This window comes from Pogona vitticeps, chromosome 6 (genome assembly GCF_051106095.1).
Source record: "Pogona vitticeps strain Pit_001003342236 chromosome 6, PviZW2.1, whole genome shotgun sequence".
Taxonomy (NCBI): domain Eukaryota; kingdom Metazoa; phylum Chordata; class Lepidosauria; order Squamata; family Agamidae; genus Pogona; species Pogona vitticeps.
Window position 1 is genome coordinate 37,470,846 of NC_135788.1, and position 18,138 is coordinate 37,488,983.

The 18,138-nt window shown below is 39.8% G+C and overlaps 1 protein-coding gene across 5 annotated transcripts in view; it reads left to right on the plus strand.

The window, feature by feature from the left end:
• The window catches only part of CREB5 (cAMP responsive element binding protein 5), a 295,391-nt gene extending 278,063 nt beyond the window's left edge, over positions 1-17,328 (plus strand). For 3 of the 5 annotated variants that reach the window (XM_020780492.3, XM_073003332.2, XM_020780525.3), the window contains 3 exons: positions 5,150-5,377; positions 13,193-13,301; positions 15,216-17,328. In XM_020780492.3, coding sequence (XP_020636151.2) covers positions 5,150-5,377; positions 13,193-13,301; positions 15,216-15,379 — 501 coding nt within the window. In that variant the 3' untranslated portion in view covers positions 15,380-17,328. Of the gene's footprint in view, positions 1-5,149; positions 5,378-13,192; positions 13,306-13,460; positions 14,264-15,215 lie in introns of those variants that run through there. The other 2 variants (XM_073003331.2, XM_020780509.3) reach the window with 2 other exon arrangements.
• Positions 17,329-18,138: the final 810 nt, after the last annotated feature.

Here is an 18,138-nt window from a genome sequence, read left to right on the forward strand (position 1 = left end):
AACATGCTGTCAGGTCAATTCTGACTTATGGTGAACCTTTTCAGGTTTTTCCAAGTAGACAACACTCAAAAATGGTTTTACATTCCCTTCTTGTGGGGATGCCCTGGGACTGTGCAGTTTGCCCAAGGACACAGAGGTTGGCTCTCCTTGCAGGAGGCACAGTGGAGAATTGAACTCCCAACCTCTGACTCTGTAGCCATTTACCTAAACCATTGAGCTATCCAGCCAACTCTCAAAAATCAAAGACATATTAATATTCATGTACCAGAGTGTAAAACAAGAGATAGTGACTTTTGCCAAGCAAAGTAAGCCCACTGGTTTTAGTAGAATTGTTCTAATTTTACAAAAGAGCTGTTTGTTCAAAAACATTGTACAGTTCTGCTTGGAGGATAAATGGAAATTTTTAAGATCTATAGGTCAGGTAGTTCCCTGGACAACAGAACAGTTTGAATTCCTCATGGGAACACGAAAGCAATGACACTTTTTGAAGAGGCCATGGGCTGGGATAAAAGATGGTTTGAGTGAGTAATAAACATAAGGTTATTACTTTCCAAGCCCATCTATAATTCCCCTCAGTATTGGCCTCTTTGGGGGTCAGACTGCTTCAGCAGACACATTAATCTTGTGGTACACTTTACTAATTATTAACCAACTCTTTCTATTGAACCAAATACTTAAGTTTCAAGGTTCACGTCAAAACCAAAGCATGATCTGAATTGCTAGGAACCATGTCCCCCGTTCTGCCACAGTTTTGATTATTTTATGCCATGCCCTTGTATTAAATTTCAAACTTTTCAACAGCCATGCAAAGTCTAATGAATTATCGGTTGCTAAAATGAATGACTAAAAATGTAGCACTACATTATAAAGAATAGAAGGAATATACTGGATCAGGGATCAAAGCAAAGCCCACTCAATTTTCTATGTCCTGTTTTTTGTATGACAAATGTTCTGCTTTGCTGGCAGCACTGGTTCAGCTATTACACACAAGTTTAGGCTTTTGATTTTTTTTAAAAAAATATTGAAACATCCTTTAGATGAATATCCATTCAGAATGTTGACTCAACAAGGTTATTTTATGTTACATTTATTATTGATTATAACACACTTGTTAACATTAGTCTTGCAAAGAAACAGTGCTATGTAAGTTACACCACCTGCTCTCTGTGTGTGTTTATAAATAATGACAAATGGAAACAAATTTAAGTCGAAATGTGTGTGTGTGTATAATTTTCCATTTAACCTTGATAGATAGATAGATAGATAGATAGATAGATAGATAGATAGATAGATAGATAGATAGATAGATAGATAGATAGATAGATAGATAGATAGATAGATAGATAGATAGATAGATAGATAGATAGATAGATAGATAGATAGATAGATAGATAGATAGATTTATTTAACTAATTAACTAGCAACATATGCACAATCAAAATATATCAGCATGTTTCAAACAGGACAATAACTATTTAGTAACCACATTTCTTTATTCTTCTCCAACACTAGATGAAGCCATTCTGCTCAATATATTCTGCTTATCAATTTAACTGGTGTTAACTGCACAGGAAGATGAGGTGGCAAATTATTAATTTATGGCCCTTGTCTTTGTTTGCTATCTTTTGTTTGTGTCATCCTAGAATAGCCATTCTCAATGTGGGGGCCATGTGACCCCCTGAGGACCCCTGGTATATTTGAAGGGGGCCACAGACTGGATACTTCACACACCACCTTAGAAGGTTCGTTATGCGAATTGGACAATCCTGATTTGGCCTTTGTTTCTTATTATGTTTGTGGCCATGGCCAAAAAAAAAGTTGAGAATGGTTGTCCTAGAACATGACTGAATAAGAGAAAAGAGCACATTCTCATTTAGAACAGTGGTTACCAATCTTGGATTCTGAGATGTTCTTGGACTAAAACGTCCAGCAAGCAGTACTACTAACTGTGCTGGCCAGGATTTCTGGGAGCTGTAGTCCAAGAAGCTCTGGAGGCTCAAGGTTGGGAAACACTGACCTAGAATGTAAATAGTCTGTTTAACAAAAGTCATTTGCATAACAAATTCCATTTTTATTGACTCCAGCTAGTTTAGACATAATCAGAAACAAAATCTTGCCATTATGAGAATGTATATTCATCTGTAAGAACAGCCTGTCGAAAGTTTCTACTCTTCCTTCTTTATAAATGACAGTTGCCTAGTATGCCCAAACTTGAGGAACTTCCCCCCACCACCTCAATAAGTGAACAAACCAGGATGACAAACAAGGTTGGAATCTGGTTTTTGCAAGCCTAAGCTTTATTTACTTTGATTCTCATAACAATTTATCATGTGTCCACAATTCCCACAATGAAGATTGTAATATAGTAAGGTATACTGGCATGTTTTAATGCTGAATTTTGGTAATAACAATATATGCATGTAATTTCCCTATTCATCTTTAAACCGGAGACTGAAAAACTATTGTAAAATGGCTGCAAATTATTTCGCCACATAGGATGTAATGGACTTCAGCCTTCAAGTTTCCTGAAATGATTTTATCAGTTAACAAGCCTATTTGATTTTGCACATCATGCCATTATGCCAAGAAACTCAGAAGATCCTATACTGTGGCTTTCCATTACAGCACTTTGCAGGAATGGATCTGCTTTACTTAAGAAGAACTGCATCAGATGTCTCTAGCTTTCTAATTAACATCTTCCTGACAGCTACCACATTTGACAGGTGTCCTCACTCCATTCAAAGCAACTTGAGCAATGGGGTTGGTTTTTCTGTATGTATAAGAGAAAGCTAACCTGAGAAGCAGAACTTAAAAACAGAATTTATAGCTTAAATAAAAACAGAGGGAGCAGAAGGGCATGTGCAAAGACGTTGATGCCCAGAAATGTAAACAACAACCCTTTGATGACTCTTAAGGTGTTGCTTGTAGCTTTTGAAGTTAAACTGACAGTTTAAAAGAGACCTTTGAGGCCTTAACATTTTGTATGTTGCTGTGGAGGCACCAGATATATCGCTCCTATAGAGGGCATCTGGCATTACTCAACATAACTTTCTCAAGCCAATATAGGGGTGATAAGTTTTAAGGGCCAATTCATACAACTCTGAAAAGAAGTGAGAAAAGGTTGGATCAAGGGTACTTTGGGCCTTTAGGAAAGTAGTCATGTGGTTATTGTTTATTGAGGTCTTGACATCAGTGTGCAAGCAATCATCTTACTGTATCACCCATGTTCACAATCTGGTGTTGCTATGCATGCCAACATTTGACTTTACTGTTTGCCATGAGTTGGGAACCAATAAACATTTGAAAGCAACAGACAGCTGAGAACCAACAAGCAGGGGAAAGCTTTTGTGGTGCCCTGGTAAAATGTTGCTTCTAGGCACAACCATAGTGTTGATATTTCCAGTGTTTGGAGCTGCCTGTGATAGCAAAGACAGATATAATGTCATTATAGTTTCCATTTTTTACTCTATATGGAAACCCTGTAAAATGGTCATCAAATTCCAATCAACTATAGACCCCAATGCTGTTTTTGTCTGATTCACTTCCACGAGAAAACAGATGTATCCCTAAGCTGTTTCTCTAGTTGCCCACATATATTTTCATTATATGCTAACGTTTTAATCAATAGTTTGGAGCTAGCCTCATATGCATACTTACCCAGGCCTAGTGTAATTAGGAGGTTGTCCCATTTTATTTTGAATGCCTCCAGCATTGGAGCACTCAGGAGGTGGTGAGTGCTCCAATGCTGGATGCATTCAAAATAAAATGGGACAACCATCTCTCAGATAAAATTCAATTTGGATTCCTGCACTGAGCAGGGATTGGACCCATTGGTCCCTTCCAACTCATTGGCCCCTTCTGACTCAATTATTCTATGATTCTGTGTTAGAAGATATTTGGAGAATTGCTTGTTTTTGAGAAGCTAGTATACCAACAAGATTCAGGGAAAATTGTTCTTCCTGATGTCTTTGTCTGATATGGATGTAGGTAATTAGAGGTGGGGATGCTTCCAAAGAGAATTGCTGTGCATACCTTCTGAGTGGTTGCCATTGCCCTCAGGAGTGTACTACAAATGGTTCTGAAACTTGAATATTCTCTTAGTTTACATTACATTTGGGGTGCTTTCAGAATTGTGTGAATCAACCCTAAGAAGAGGGGGGAGAAGATTATAAGAAACTACTTAATTATCCCACTATATTCCCCTTTTTTAAAGTCTTAGATTTATTTCTTGCTCTTATATCCTGACTAATTGGTAATGGTGTGGCTAAAAAATCTTGTAAATAAATAAATAAAAATAAAGCAAATTAATGGGTTGTTACTTCAGAATATATAGGGACGTGGTGGCACTCTAGGTTAAACCGCAGAAGCCTCTGTGCTGCAAGGTCAGAAGACCAGCAGTCTTAAGATCAGATCCACATGATGGAATGAGCTCCCATCATTTGTCCAAGCTCCTGCCAACCTAGCAGTTTGAAAGCATGTAAAAATGCGAGTAGATAATTAGGTAGGTAATGGCGTTCCATGTCTAATCATGCTGGCCACGTGACCACGGAAACTATCTTTGGACAAATGCTGGCTCTACGGCTTGGAAATGGGGATGAGCATTGTGCCCTAGAGTTGGACATGACTGAACTAAATGTAAAGGGGAACCTTTACCTTACCTCAGAATAACTCTCCGTGCAAACAAGAACTATCTTTTGAATGCATTTTTAAATTATGAACACAAATAAGGGTTGCAAGCCTCCTTCTGTTTTGTCATTAATACTAATTACTGGAGTGATCTAGATATTTCACACTTTAATTGAGTACTGCTTTGACTGTCACTGAAATGAGATGAAACGTTTTTAATAAGACAGAGGAGGGGAAAAACTTTTCTGCCCTAGCAGCAAAAAGGTCATTCTAAAACAGTCTGCTGGTCCACACAGACTGTTAGTCAAAGAGTAATTTAGGGGCATCTGGTGAATTATTTGGACTTCTACCATTCTCATTATTTAAAGAACACAGTCTGGTCATATTTTATTTTAATTTTTAGTTGCAGGTTATTTTCTCTCAGTATTCCACTGTCAATTATAGTGTCTATTCTTCACCAGTTGCTTAACTAAAAGAAGTGGGTTCTTTTTTGTTTGTTTTCTTTTTGTTTTTGCCTCTTTAGGTATCAACAGCAGCTCAACAAATGCAGCCCACACAAACAATACAGCCTCCTCAGCCCACTGGGGGTCGCCGAAGGAGAGTGGTGGACGAAGACCCAGATGAGAGGCGGCGGAAATTTCTGGAACGAAACCGAGCAGCTGCCACACGCTGCAGACAGAAGAGGAAGGTCTGGGTGATGTCACTGGAAAAGAAAGCAGAAGAACTCACCCAGACAAACATGCAGCTTCAGGTGTGAGGAACTGTCTACCTGTTTAGGACACAGAGGCTGTTTGTGTGCAGGTCTTTGCAGCCCCTCCGAGATCTACTTGACTTTAACTGATGCTCCTGCACATTGGAGTATGGGGGCAAACAGAGAGAATCAGCACATGTGAAATATATCAGATTATTGTTTATGAATACCATCTGCTTTGGGAAACATTAGCTGAGAGCATAAGTAGAGCTAGTCATGTTGGCCATGAAATATATTCCTAGAGCTTGACAATGTTTGCATTTCGAAGTTCAATCCCCAATCCAAAGAAGGGACTTTTCCAAGCTCTGCAAATTCTGAAATCCATAAGTGGCGCAGAAATGCACATGAAAGCATGCAAGCATTTGAGGGCACATCTCTTTTTCAGGCAAGGTGTCACATAGCTGGGGACAAAAGGAAAAGGGTTTGCAGGAAGCCATAGGTTACGAGTTTGATTCCCCACTGTGCCTCCTGGGAGAAAACCCAGCCTGTGTAGCCTTGGGCAAACTGCACAGGCATAGAATGGCCCAAGAGGAAGGAAATGGTAAACCAGTTGTGAGTATTCTCTACTTAGAAAACCCTGGAAATGGATGGAATTGACGTGACAGCACATGATTATTAATAAAGGTATCAGATAAGAAGAGCATCAGGAAGGAGACATGCACTGAACTATTTAATTGTTTATATTTTATTAGTCACAGCTGCCAGCCTGCCTTCTTTTTCTGATAATAATAATTATTATGTATTTTCAAGCCAATTCTGACCTATGGTGACCTTTCCTAGGATTTTCTGGGAAGAAAGTACTCAGGAGTGATTTACCACTTCCTTTTTCTGGAAGCCCTTGGACTGTGCATCTTGCCTCAGGCTAGACAGGCTGGCTCTTCTCCTAGTAGGCATTGTGGGAATTGCATTCCTAATATCTGGCTCTGCAGCCAGATACCTGAACCACTGAGCGGTGAAGTGATGTCTTAAAAAAGATGTTGAGAGAGGAATGTTCATCATTTAGCCAATCAATGCATACTAGGTATCCAAAGATATCTGATAGTCTTCTGTCTCTATTTTGAGTTCAGAACCATGGGATAAATTATTGGGGATCAAGACATTTTCACCTTTAGATTGTGACCTTTAAGACAGTCCTGTATATACTAACAGTGAAGACACTCTTAGTTTGCCAACCCTTATGTAGCCATCCTTATTTAGCCACGAGAGCAGTAGGTTGGGCTGAATACTAATGCTTGCAGAATATATATATAAGTTTAATACCCCATACAGTGGATTAGGAAGCCAGGGTGGAATGGTATGTCCTTGAATAGGACATGGATGGCTGATTGGAACCTTGAACCTTATTTGCAGGTTCCACCTTGAGGCCTTTAAAGTAGTGCAAACTACCTACTGTACTGCAGTGCCCGGGCAGACAAAACTTGTGGAGGGCAATTCATTTGCAAGTGCTTCCATGACGAATGGTCCCACAGAACCTCTTCTCCTTGACATGCTAGCTTTGCACAGATGGAAGGAATGTAATAAAGGGGACATAGGCCTTCGAAGATGGTACAGTCATCAGAACAAACAGTAGGCAATTCCAGGCTTCTTCGGAAGAATTGCATTTGACATGTGTTAAACATGAGTACAGACCAAGGTCATATGGAACATGTCCTTCAACATATCCTCTTTGCTGGTACCCACATATACAGTGAGCATTTCTTCCATAGGGGAGTCTTTACATATGCATCTCTCTTCATACATTCATCCACACATTCAGGGGCAAGGAAGCCAGATTTGACTACCTCTTTAGTTCTTTTCAAACCAAACCCTCTGTTTTCTGTTTGTCCTCCAACATCCATAGAGGATGAAAGGGCAGCTTTTCAGTTTCTTTTGGGTTTTGGAAGCATTCTTGGGATGCTGTGCATGTACCCCACACACACACACTTTTTTTTTTTTTTTGCTTCTGCTGTTAAGTGAGAAACTGAGCTCTCCCCCAAGTTCTGAGGGCATTCTAGAGAAGTGGGGTTTGAAGTTGCCAGGAAGTCCGTCTTTATCCAACAGGCAGTGAGAGTACAACCACCTTCTCTCACCAGAACATTATTTATACTTTCTGGCAAGCTAGTGGTTACTATTAGAGATGGGCGCGAACCAGCAGTTCGTGCCAGTTCAGCACTTCAGGCACATGGCTGTTCCATGGGTGCCCTGGCTTCCCAGCCCTGACTCCTCTAGTGCAGACCTAGGCAAAGTGTGGCCTAAGGGCCACATACGGCCCGCGAGCCGCTCCTGTCTGGCCCACCGGTCATCACTCCAGTCCGGTGTTCAAGCACTCGTTCAAGCCCAAGACGGAAAGGATTTCTCTCACTGAACAAGTTGAACATCAAAACCATTTATAGCTTTTTGTCTAAAGTTGATCAGTTGCTTATCTTTTATTTTTAAGTAAAGTTGGTTCGGCCCCCAAACACAGCTCAGATTTTTCATGTGGCCCCCTATAGAAATTAATTGCCCACCCCTGCTCTAGTGGATGCCCACTCAGAGGCAGCAGCATAGTTTCCCAGTCCCACCACCTCCAGGTGCTACCTCTGAGTTTAAGAAGCAAAACATTCTTAATATATTCTTAATATGAAGTATTCTTAATGATTAAATATTTATCTTATCTCCAGTGCTTATATATATTTAGCTGAGCTTCAAGCATGTAGCCTTTAACCATCTCCATCAAGAAACCTGTTCATGACAGGACATTTGGTAGGTGATTAACTCTTATAGTCACCACACATCAGAAATAGTTTGACGGCACATAACATTTTTGGAGTAATTTTTTTTAATTGTCAAGCAATTATATAGCAACAAGATGGTTGGAATGGAGACATTAACAGGAGACAATGACAGAATATAGACATAAAGTAAGACCATCCCTAGCTATGAAGCAAAAAACCAGTAATTTCACACCTTAAAGAAGTGAGCTTCTGAATATTGGTTCTATATTCTGTTTTTAATATATTTTTAAATATTTTCATTGTCTCCATTTTGGTACCAGAAACAGAGTTTCCTTTCAAGCATGATTCTGATAAACCTGTTTGGAGTTTAGAAGTTTGCTAAGGATCAGCTAATTGCTAGTAGACGTTCAGATTGACACAGGCCTGGAGCTGTTTCTCCTTTGAAAACTTCTGTGAGGACACAGTTTGGTCTCAGAAATTCTGAGAAAATGTTTTTTTTTAAAGTTTACTTTCTTTAAAGCAAATCCATTTTTTATTTTGCTCATTAAAGAAAACACGTGTTTTCAATCTCTGTGGCCTTTCTTTCTAAATATCTCCCTAAAAATGTATACAGTATTTCATTTCATAAAGCTGCTGTTGGCCAGCCTGTACCACGCATGCTCAGTCTTATTTAAAAAGTGACTACTTTTTCCTTTTGAAAGTTTTTTCCCCTTGAGGACCAATATTTCAGCCCCTGAATCATGGAGTCTTTCCAGAAAAAAACAGTGGGTGGTACCAAACATTTTTATTCAAGATAAGCAAGACTGGTCTTTTCAATTTACATGATCTGTTTTAATTTCTGAATGGGGGTAAACAGTTTTACTTTTCAAAAATTATAACTCAAAACTCTATTGCCCAAACTTTCCCACATTTGGCAAAGTGCAAAAACAGATTGTATGCTATAACTCTGGGAAACTTGATGCCAATCTGAAGCCCAGTTTAAAAGTTACAAGTTACAGAATTATGCTGGAGTCTTGCAAACTAGCAGCTGTGGATTCCTTTGTTCAGTTAATACCTTCATAAAAAAGCCTAGTTAAAAAGTTACAATTTTTCATGCAGTAATGATTCTTCAATCTAATCAGTGCACGTCAATGTGCTATTGACCTTTAGGTAAAGAAGAATTAAAACTCTATGGATTTCTCTTTGTTACAAGATTCCTTAAACTTCCTAGCTAATGAAGATTGATATCATAGACAAAAAAACTGGAAATGCTTAGTTTAATTTTAAACAAAACAAAAACAATGAACCAGAAAATTTGGCCATCCAAATTATTCAAGCCAAGTAGGCTTCAGAAAACCAGATAGCAACAGTATAATGACAAACTTAAACTATCTATATGTCTGTCTCTATGTATTGATCGTTTCTACTGGTGAATTTTTTCCTGTTGATCATATGGGATGATATCACATGACAAATGTATTAAAGTTCAGCTGTAAATCTGTATTTAATCCTACGCTAAATATATGCATGCGCAAGCAAAGGACAGGCAGGCCTGATTCACAACAGCTTTTTATGAATGAATGAATAGATCTAATCTATGATGTATAGCAAATTGAAATTAGTTTTTGAGCTTATAAGGACGATATTAGTCAAAGCAGACATTTCTGTTAGCAATTGTTTCATGTCTTAGTTCTCTCATTGATTAATTCTGTCTGACTTTATTAACCTAGCCCATTTTGATGAAGAAATATATTTTCAGGCACACTAATGCATCCTTTGTAGCCCACTTTTAAAAGCATAGGCATTGCTCTTAAATTTTTGCTAACCGAGCAGAAGGTCCTCTTCTTTGTATGGAAGTACCTTCTATTCACCCCTTCACAGATTGCTGCATTGATTGTGTGATTCAGAGAAGCTATGGGATATGCCATTCAGGGACACCCAAGACGGACAGGTCATAGTGGAGAGTTCTGACTAAACGCAATCCACCTGGAGCAGGAACTGGCAAGCCACTCCACTATCTTTGCCAAGAAAACTCCATGGACAGAAACAAAAGGCTAAAAGATATGACACTGGAAAATGAGCCTCTCGGGTCGGAAGGCATCCAAAATGCTACTGAGGAAGAGTAGAGGACAAGTACAAGTAGCTCCAGAGCTAATGAAGTTGTTGGGCCAAAGCCGAAAGGACGCTCATCCGCGGACACACCTGGAAGTGAAAGGAACAGTGCAAAGATATAGAGGAAAATAATAGAAAAGGAAAAAAAAACAGAGATCTGTTCAAGAAAATTGGAGCTATTAAAGGAACATTTTGTGCAAATATGGACATGATAAAGGACAAAAATGGTAGGGACCTCACAGCAGCAGAAGATATCAAGAAGAGGTGGCAAGAATGCACAGAGGAATTATCCCAGAAAGATCTGGATGTCCTGGACAACCCAGATAGTGTGGTTGCTGACCTTGAGTCAGACATCCTGGAGAGTGAAGTTAGGTGGGCCTTAGAAAGCATGGCTAACAACAAGGCCAGTGGAGGTGATGGCATTCCAGTTGAACTATTTAAAATCTTAAAAGATTACATTGTTAAGGTGCTACAATGAATATGTCAGCATGTTTGGAAAACTCAGCAGTGGCCAAAGGATTGGAAAAGGTCAGTCTACATCCCAATCCCAAAGAAGGGCACTGCCAAAGAATGCTCCAACTACCGTACAATTGCACTCATTTCACACACTAGCAAGGTTATGCTCAAGGCAGACTTCAGCAGAATGTGGACTGAGAACTCCCAGAAGTACAAGCTGGATTTCGAAAGGGCAGAGGAACTAGAGACCAGATTGCTAACATGCACTCGATTATGGAGAAAGCCAGAGAGTTCCAGAAAAACATGCTTCATTGACTACGCAAAAGCCTTTGACTGTGTGGACCACAGCAAACTATGGCAAGTTCTTAAAGAAGTAGGAGTGGCTGACCACCTTATCTATCTCCCAAGAAATCTATATGTGGGACAGGAAGTAACAGTTAGAACTGGATATGGAACAACTGATTGGTTCAAAATTGGGAAAGTTGTAGGACAAGGCTGTATATTGTCTCCCTGCTTATTTAACTTATATGCAAAATACATCATGCAAAAGGCTGAACTGGATGAATCCCAAGCTGCAATTAAGATTGCTGGAAGAAATATCAACAACCTCAGATATGCTGATGAATCAACTCTGATGGCAGAAAGTGAGGAGGAATTAAAGAACTTCTTAATGAGGGTGAAAAAGGAGAGCACAAAAATGGTGTGAAGCTCAACATAAAAAGAAAACTGAGATCTTGGCGACTTGTCCCAACACCTCCTGGCAAACAGAAGGGGAAGATATAGAGTCAGTGACAGATTTTACTTTCCTGGGCTCCATGATCACTGCAGATGGTGACAGCAGCCACAAAATTAAAAGATGCCTGCTTCTTGGGAGGAAAGCGATGACAAACCTAGACAGCATTTTAAAAAGCAGAGACATCACCTTGCTGACAAAGGTCCGCATAGTCAAAGCTATGGTTTTTCCAGTAGCAATGTATGGAAGTGAGAGCTGGAACATAAAGAAAGCTGACCGCCGAAGAACTTATGCTTTTGAATTGTGGTGCTGCAGGAGACTCTTGAGATTTCCCTGGACTGCAAGGAGATCAAACCTCTCCATTCTGAAGGAAATCAATCCTGAGTGCTCACTGGAAGGACAGATCCTGAAGCTGAGGCTTCAGTACTTTGGCCATCTCATGTGAAGAGAAGACTCCTTGGAAAAGACTCTGATGTTGGGAAAGTGTGAAGGCGAGGAGAAGGGGACGACAGAGGATGAAATGGATGTGACCAAACTCTGAATCTGACCCAACTCCGGGAGGCAGTGGAAGACAGGAGGGCCTGGCGTGCTCTGGTGGGTCATGAAGAGTTGGACATGACTTAACGAATAAACAGCAACCTTCTGTTCATTGGCTAAAAAGTTAGGATGTGAACCATATAACCTTCTTCTTAATTAAAAATCTTTTGCAATACTGTACCTTATTTCCTCAGCATATTTGTCCCACTCATGAGCCCTTTGGAAAAGATAAAATATACACAGTATTCATACAACTGTCAGGGGACAAACTGCTCAAAGAGAAGGATATAACATGGTTCGTCTTCGTTAGTGCAGTGTTGGTCCTACCATCAGAAAGACTGAGGAGATCATCTCAGGAATCTGTCATGTCATAAAATGACACTGCATTATTAGTTAATTGCATTTGTATTCCCTGTGAGAGCACATGAGGCATTTTCCAGTGAGATTTTCTCAGATGTCAAACTAACTTGTAAACCTTAGGTACACCACAGGCTTTTACTCAGGGAGGAAGCATCGTTTGTTGCTCTGCCTCAGGAGGTGAAATACTGTATTTTGGGTGTTTCCTCATCCTGACTCTTCCCTCCCCCCCCCCCCGCATTCTGTACATAACAGTTTAATACAGTGATTTTTAAAAAGTGAATGGAGCAAATATGGTGGTAGTTTGTAGCAGCTTTGGCCTACGGATGCTGCAGTACTCACTTCGATCAGAGCCTCAGGTCCTAAAAGGGTGCCCCTGAAGAAGGTACTCCAAAGCCACGTCTAAGTCCTTTATACCTAAAAAAAAATCCCAAGAAGGGTTACATTGAGATGGAATTGACTTGATGGCAGGCAATTATTATTTTAAGTTCTATGCTTGTGCTTTTGTTGCTCATGAACAGCAGGTCATATAATTAAGTTTTTAATTCCATTACAAATCTTTTTTTTTCCTTGCTTGCTATGGAGTTTTGCTTGGTGGAAACAATCCTATTGGAACAAATCTCTCTGATTGTCACAGCTGGAGTTGGGCTATTGAATCAGTGGAATTGGCGTAGGAATTGGTTCAGCTTTCAGCAACTGCTTCAATGTGTCCATTCTAGTTAGGACTAGCTGTTGGACTTAGGCTATTAAGACTAGGAAAAATAAGAGGAGTAAAAAATGTTGCTTTTAAAGCCTATTAGAACATGGATTTGTCTCCCTATGGAAAAATGAACTACCTGGAGAATCAATCTTTATGCAACTGTTACATTTGTTATAATGAGGAACATGTAAACTATCATTGTAACATAGACAGGTTTTATTAAAATAAAATTCTCTGTTTTCTTTTAGAATGAGGTTTCCATGTTGAAAAACGAGGTCGCACAGCTGAAACAGTTGTTGTTAACACACAAAGACTGCCCAATAACAGCAATGCAGAAAGAATCGCAAGGATACCTAAGTAAGTAGGTAACCTATTTATATACAGTACTCTGTCTTTCCTTTCTTTATCTGACATCTCAGTCACTGCAAACATACTTTAGAAACACATAGAACTAATATTTGTGTGTTTGTTCATATTTATATTTATATTATTTATATGCCACCTTTCTCTCCATAGGGAACCCAAGGCTTCTCACAACAGATAAAACAACAGATTCAAAAACCATATAAATATCAGATTAATCAAGCTTAAAAACAATTTTAAAACATTTACATATCTGTAAATTAAAAACCAGTACTCCTGAGACTACTTCCTGCTTAAAAGCCTGCCTGAAGAGGAAGGTCTTTGCCTGACGACGGAAGGACAAGATGGAGGGGGCCGACCGGGCTTCTCGGGGCAGCGCATTCCAAAGCCACTGAGAAGGCCCTCTCTCATAATAGATAGTACACACCTGCAGCAAAGCATAAACAACCAGCCCTTTAGCATAACAGTTCAAGACATAGACCAGCCATTAAACTGAAAGATGGTTAGTAGAGACCTCTCAAAGATGTTGACATTTTCAATGGCATCTAGCAGTGCCATCTAAAATCAAAATGTGTGCTGGCTGTATGATGTTTGGAATCCACAGACTCTACTTCTATTGACAGAAGTTCTCTTATGCCAATAGAATTTCTTTCTGATGGCCAACCTCAGCCATCTGCCTGCAGAAGGATCAGCCAGCACCAATGCTGCATTAGCTAAGATGAGCTGGCAAAAGAGCCAATTAGAGGCAGAGAAGGGGAGAGGGGAGAGAGCAGCTGAGTTGCACCAGATCGAAACTTCCTCCAGTGCAGAGGTGTTATGCTGGTTTGTTAGTACAAAGATAAGCTAAGGTGAGACTGATTCTAGGTAATTTCCAGCATCTCTAAGCAGGGCAATGGCAGGGAATGGTGGATTCAACATAGTTCCCGCTGGCCTAGTGACAACAGCTCAAATAGTCCTCAGCCATGGCTAGTCAGGATTGTGCAATCTTTTGTTCCCCAAAGGCTGCCCCAGGGAGCAAAGGATATAAGGACAGAGAAAGAGGCCCCACCCACCCCACCAGTCCCTGAGAAAATGCCTGCATTACTTACCTCCCCAGTACTGGAGCTGTAATGTCCTCATTGACTTCGTTTTCATTTGCATCGGAAACTAGGGCCTGGATGTACTAGTTTTGGTTCCAGTGACTCACAGGGCGGTATATTTTTAAAAAATAAAAAAAATTCTCCCACATAGAAAATTAGCTAAGCTAACTCTCTTGATGTCTTCTTACTGAGGTAGAGAGATTTTTACACCCTCAGAATCCAAAGTGTTACAGCCCAGATACTTAGCTGTATTATCTCTGTTGTATTCCTACTTACAGTAGGAATATGGCAGGTGCGTGTTTGTAAATGTATATTTCACCATTGAAATCTGGGAACTTGGTTGGATCTGTGTTCCAAACACGGGTACAATTTTCAGCTTGCAGACTTGGTGCTATGTTAAGTGACTTGCTCTTCAAGTCTTAGTTTAGATCAAGATTAGTTTGAATACATCTGGCTGCTTCTTCAGCTCACGTTTTTCCTGCCTCAGAAAAGCAAATGGCCAGGTTGACTGGAGGATTCTGGGAGAATGTGGGGGCCAAAGAGGATTCCTATGGGTAGCAAAATCAATGCTTTCAGATATCCACGTATTATACAGTGGGATTCAAAATCACCTGTTGTTAGGTACTTTATGTCATTTATACCCTGCTGCCTGTTTAACTGTAACGCGCTCTTCCAGAGCTTGGAAAAGTTACTTTTTCAAAATCTCCTAGAGATTTGGGGAACTGTTTTCCAAGAAGGAACTCTTCCAAGCTCCTGGTCTTTTGAGAAGGAATACTGGAGGTGCTCTTTTGTACCCACAGATAGACACCAGCGTTTGTTCTCATTTCAGGTCCGGAGAGTAGTCCTCCTGCCAGTCCTGTCCCAGCCTGTTCCCAGCAACAAGTCATCCAGCACAACACCATCACAACTTCCTCAACAGTCAGCGATGTTGTAGGAAGTTCCACCCTCAGCCAGCTTGCAAGTCACAGAACAGATATGAATCCAATCCTTTAAAATATATCAGTCAGGAACTGCAATGGAAAAACAAAAAGTGATAGAACATCAGATTTCTTTTCTTCTCAAAGCAGTCTCTCTTTTTTAAAAAAAGGTAATCTCAGATCTAAAGGATTCTTCTCCCCATCGCCCCAAAGACCATGAGCTCCATTTTTATAGTTACTAAAATGTCTTTTATATTTAGTAATAATGAAGGGAGTTATGCAATGACTATGCTCTCAGCTTGGGAGATACTTCGGCGTTTTCTCCAGTTTCCTGGTACCAGCTACTTGCTTGCTTGTTTTTAACCAAACTGCTCCTGTACATAGACGTGCTCCTTCTCAGCCCTGCAGGACAACCCAACGGAAACAGATTAAACTGCCAAGACGATGTTCATGACATATTCAACATCCATACAGAGTCCACTAGGCACAATTGGGCTATAAATCCATGTGGGAAAGGAGATTAACAATGTAATAAGGACATTTATTTTGCAAAAAGACTGGGATCTCAAGGATGTTCATCAACTTGTGTACTTAAAAAAAAATGTTTTGAAAATGCACCCATGTTCTGCAAAGCTACTGTGTGGCAGGGTGCCTGGTTGGTCTTGATCTTCATCGATTGTCCTTTCATTTGAGCTCTTTATCTTCTGTTGTTCCCCATTTGTATAATTTCATTTGGAACTGAATATATTGTGGCATAGGGCTTTAATTCTTGAGAATGGTGGTGTTTTGCCTTCCTATGGCTTCTTTCCCTTCCGCCCTTATTTTGGTAAATGTTATGTTTCCTTAGCCATCCTATTTTCAGGGAAACATTTGAAGGCATGCAGGAGAGAGAGAAAATGTAGGCAGCCATCTATCTCACTCATGTTCTTTTTTTCTACCAGCCTTTCACATATCTGGTGGTTGTTGTTGTTGTTTGCCTAGCCACCATGATGCCCTCATTCACATGGGACATAAATGCAAAATATGCAGCAGGCACACATTTAAAATGGCATGGTTTTTCAGCTTTGGCGGGTCTCTCTGTCTCTGTTCATGTGCTGTTTGACCTTTGCTCTGCTCTCTTTGCCATTTCCCTTTGCAAAAAGAGAGAGAGAGAGAGAGAGAGAGAGAGAGAAAAGAAGTATGTCCTCCCCTCAAAATATCTTTATTGTTCTTCACACTTCCTGTCTCTGGCTGCTTGCCCAATTTCTCTGGATTTTTGAGGAACACTAACATTAAAGAAAAGCCTTCAGACCTAACAGCAGTTTGCCCTGAAACAGCTGGCCTGGTCACGGTTTTCAAACAACACTTATTCACAGCTGCCTTAGCTTTTGCTTTTTTCACAAACAAATAACATCTCAATGTGTATACTCTTCGTGATTCTGATTTAGTGTTTTTAATGAATAGTAGAAGTGGAGAGCAGCTAACCACAGGTGAAGCTTCTTTCGAAATCAGCAGTGCTAGGGAGAGAGAGGCTTGTAAGATTTTTTTTTTGGAAGAAATAAAAAACATGGCACAGAGGAACGGAATTCCTCGTTATGTCAGCAGCTCAGTGTTTTTCAGTTCCATTGCCAGTCAGTAAAGAGGAAAGCATCAACCCTGATCCAGAGGCTTGGGAGCAGAGCACAAGCCCAGGACACTCCATACATATTCACCCATTGATGAGGATTAACAGTGGTGATGGTCTGATAGCTGTATGCCCTTGTTCTAGGCCTCTCAGAGGCATCTGGTAAAACGCTGGATGAGGCAGGTCTCCATTGTGTGGAATTAGGGCTCCCATTAATGCTTTTAAGATCTGTGTTTAAACCAGCATCAAACTGTGATTTTAAACCCAAGTTTATAGTCAAATCATCAAATCAGAGTTCCCTGAATTCAGACATTATGAGGCGCTGTGGCCAGTTAAAAAGCAAAAGCAAATATGTTTAGTCTCCTCCTGGTGTGTGCAAAAAGAGGCAAGGTGAAAGGGAAATACAATCTTCAGGCTGCCCAAGACAAATACATAGAAGAGAAGATGGTGATTTTCCTCCAGATATCAACCTGGCCACAGAATATGAATCCCACATTTTGAGTCAACATGATCCTCTTTAATCTTGTGTAAAAAGACATCTAGCTTTAATGCACAACAGAACAATAGATCATTTTTAAAATGTGGAATTAAGGAAAAGGATTTAGATGAGTTAACATTATTTTTTTTAATGAGTTAGACTCTGTTGCTGAACTCACTTGGATTTTTGGCAAAATTAAACTGTCACCTTCTAAATATTTTAAAATAATTTTTAAAATTTAAAAATATTGTTATATTGCTATTTTAAAAATGACAATATAACAATAATAAGCTAAACTGTTTTTCTTAATAAATGTTTTCTGAAGTCAATTGGTATAATAAGTTTGAAAACTCCTATTGATATTTGTCCTGATATATTATCCTACATATGGAATCCTGTTGTGACCTCCATACTGATATTTTAACAGGACCAATACTTTTGGAGGGGTGGGATCTTTCTCATTCCATGAATGAGAGGGAAATATATAATCGGGATAAGTATATTCAAGGGTTCAAATTCAACTACCAATAATGAAGATAAAGTCTCATGGAGACCAGCAGAACAAGTTGATGTTGGCTCACTTAAATCCCACTGTTTTCAATGGGATTGCAACCTGTTCTTCTGCTTATTTACTTGAACTTAGTCCAAAGCTTGGAGAATACTTTCTTGGACTACTGGAATCCTGAAGACAACGTGGTTGGAAGATTTTGGGAGTGATGACCCTTGAAAAAAGTAATTTTTCAAATTTGTGAGG